Raw genomic sequence first — 2040 nt, forward strand, 5'->3', positions numbered from 1 at the left:
TATAGCAAGGCTGCAAAAGTCTTGGCAGCCATTTTGAAGTGGGGCGAATCCTACTTAGTAACGTTACTAATAATAAAAATCCAGACTTGATCGGAATCACCTCAAACTTTCTACACAACATAAGAACATGTATATGTATCAGAAACAATTGTAAAACAAAAAATTCTCTTTTTGTCATTTTGGCAAAATTTGTCCAAAGACACTGTACTATAATAATAATACAGAGACTTTAGCCTGATTTTTGAGCAAATTTAAAATTCACAGAAAATGACTGGAAAGGCAAACCACTGATGTATGTGGTTCTCATTTCTATTTCAAGTAAAAATATCTCATTACTATTACAATTACAATAGAGGTCTTTGTTTTCACTTACTATCATTATACTAGACTACTATTGTACTATAATCATTACTGGTATACTTAATGATTAGATTATATTGCACTATTACACATGACACAGTGTCACATGATACATATATTTACTATGCATGTGTTTGGGACTGGTCTTAAAGTGTTAGTTAAATTAATGCATGTTCATGTACATACGACTACTATACAAAATGTTTTCTTCTTTTAACGTCTTACACAAGATACTACCACAAGACATAGTAGGAACCAATGGGTCTTAAGGTTGATACACCCACACAAATAATGCAACATAATGTAATAGTATAAACTTGCCTTTGATGATTATAAGGTGTGGTGGTATTATAAATTTAAAAATTTCACAGATTAGTTAATTTGTGGCTATATAAAATTAATACTGTACAAGATGATTTATTGGTGAGGAATTAATATTGGCGATTGGCAGTTCTATGAAGAAATTGCCAATATGAAATCTGCCATTTTGTTTAAAATTGAGCATGCTTAATGACATGTGGCACAAAATTGCCAATATAAAATTTACCATTAACTTTCCACAGGAAAATTTGCCCAATATTACTCTTGCCAATAAATCACCTTGTACGGTATCTTTAAAATTCTGTGCCCATACATGTATTACAATTTTGTGCTTAAAAAGTATTGCTTTAGTCATTGTCACTCTGTACAATGTACAGTTTAGAACAAAATTTTTAAGGGCTATAAATTTTATGAGTTTTCCCCCAAAAAATTATTTGTAGATTTAATTTTCTTGAAATTATACTGGCTGCCATTTTGCACCGTGTATGGTATCCCGTTACATTTTAACAAGTGATAAAGATTAATAAACTCAGTCCTTCCCCCCCCCCCCTTCCTTTTGCAGTATTTCAAGATATCATCAAAAACTTTTCTGTTAACTTGAAATTTAAGATATTTTACACTGCATGTATAGAAGATGTACATGTACATGTATATTAAACTACTGCAGTGTACTGCTACTAATGAATGATAATGAATTGTTCATTCTCCAGTGGGCGTATACTGGTTAACTTTCATCTCACTAGTTTTTAGGGAGTAGTACTTAGTAGGGAACTTAAGCCAATTGACACCTTTCTGTGTTGAGTTATATCCAATCAAATAGAGACCATTGAGGTTTGAAGTATAACAGTCTTTATACCACCAAGCTCCACCATAAGTTGTTGCACAGCTTCCTGTGGCCCAGATGTCATTGTCTCGATCCTTGGTAGAGAACCTCAATCCATTATGATAGCTCAGACCATCTCCAGCATCACCTCCATATGCAAACGCTAACAGCTTGTACTCGAAAGATGCATCGAATACTCGAAAATGATAAGTAGCATACTTCTTATTTCCATCAAAATCTTCCAAATCAACACGGAGGTTCAAGTTGTTTGCATCAGCAAGTCGGCTCAATTTATGAAGTCCCAGCCAGAACTCTCCGTTGAGGTCTCCAAATCCTTTAACATAGTCAGTCCAGTTGCGATAGAAGTCAACAGAACCATCCATTCTCCTTTGAAATACAGACCATCCACCTCCATTGCTCATATCACAATAAACCTATAGAATATAGTGATTTTAATATAGATACCGTATAGCGGGAAAAGTTGGCAGATTTTTATTTTGGCGATCGGTCGTTCCAAGCAAAATCGCCCATATAAA

General features: G+C 34.0%; 1 protein-coding gene across 1 annotated transcript in view; it reads right to left on the reverse strand.

The window, feature by feature from the left end:
- Positions 1-1245: 1245 nt before the first annotated feature.
- LOC100634289 (ficolin-1-like) overlaps positions 1246-2040 on the reverse strand; it is a 3326-nt gene continuing 2531 nt past the window's right edge. The window contains exon 3 of the mRNA XM_020002539.1: positions 1246-1938. Within this exon, the coding sequence (XP_019858098.1) occupies positions 1381-1938 (558 nt within the window). The 3' untranslated portion in view covers positions 1246-1380. The remainder of the gene's footprint in view (positions 1939-2040) is intronic.

This window comes from Amphimedon queenslandica, unplaced genomic scaffold, assembly GCF_000090795.2.
Source record: "Amphimedon queenslandica unplaced genomic scaffold, v1.1 AMPQUscaffold_12893, whole genome shotgun sequence".
Lineage (NCBI taxonomy): Eukaryota > Metazoa > Porifera > Demospongiae > Haplosclerida > Niphatidae > Amphimedon > Amphimedon queenslandica.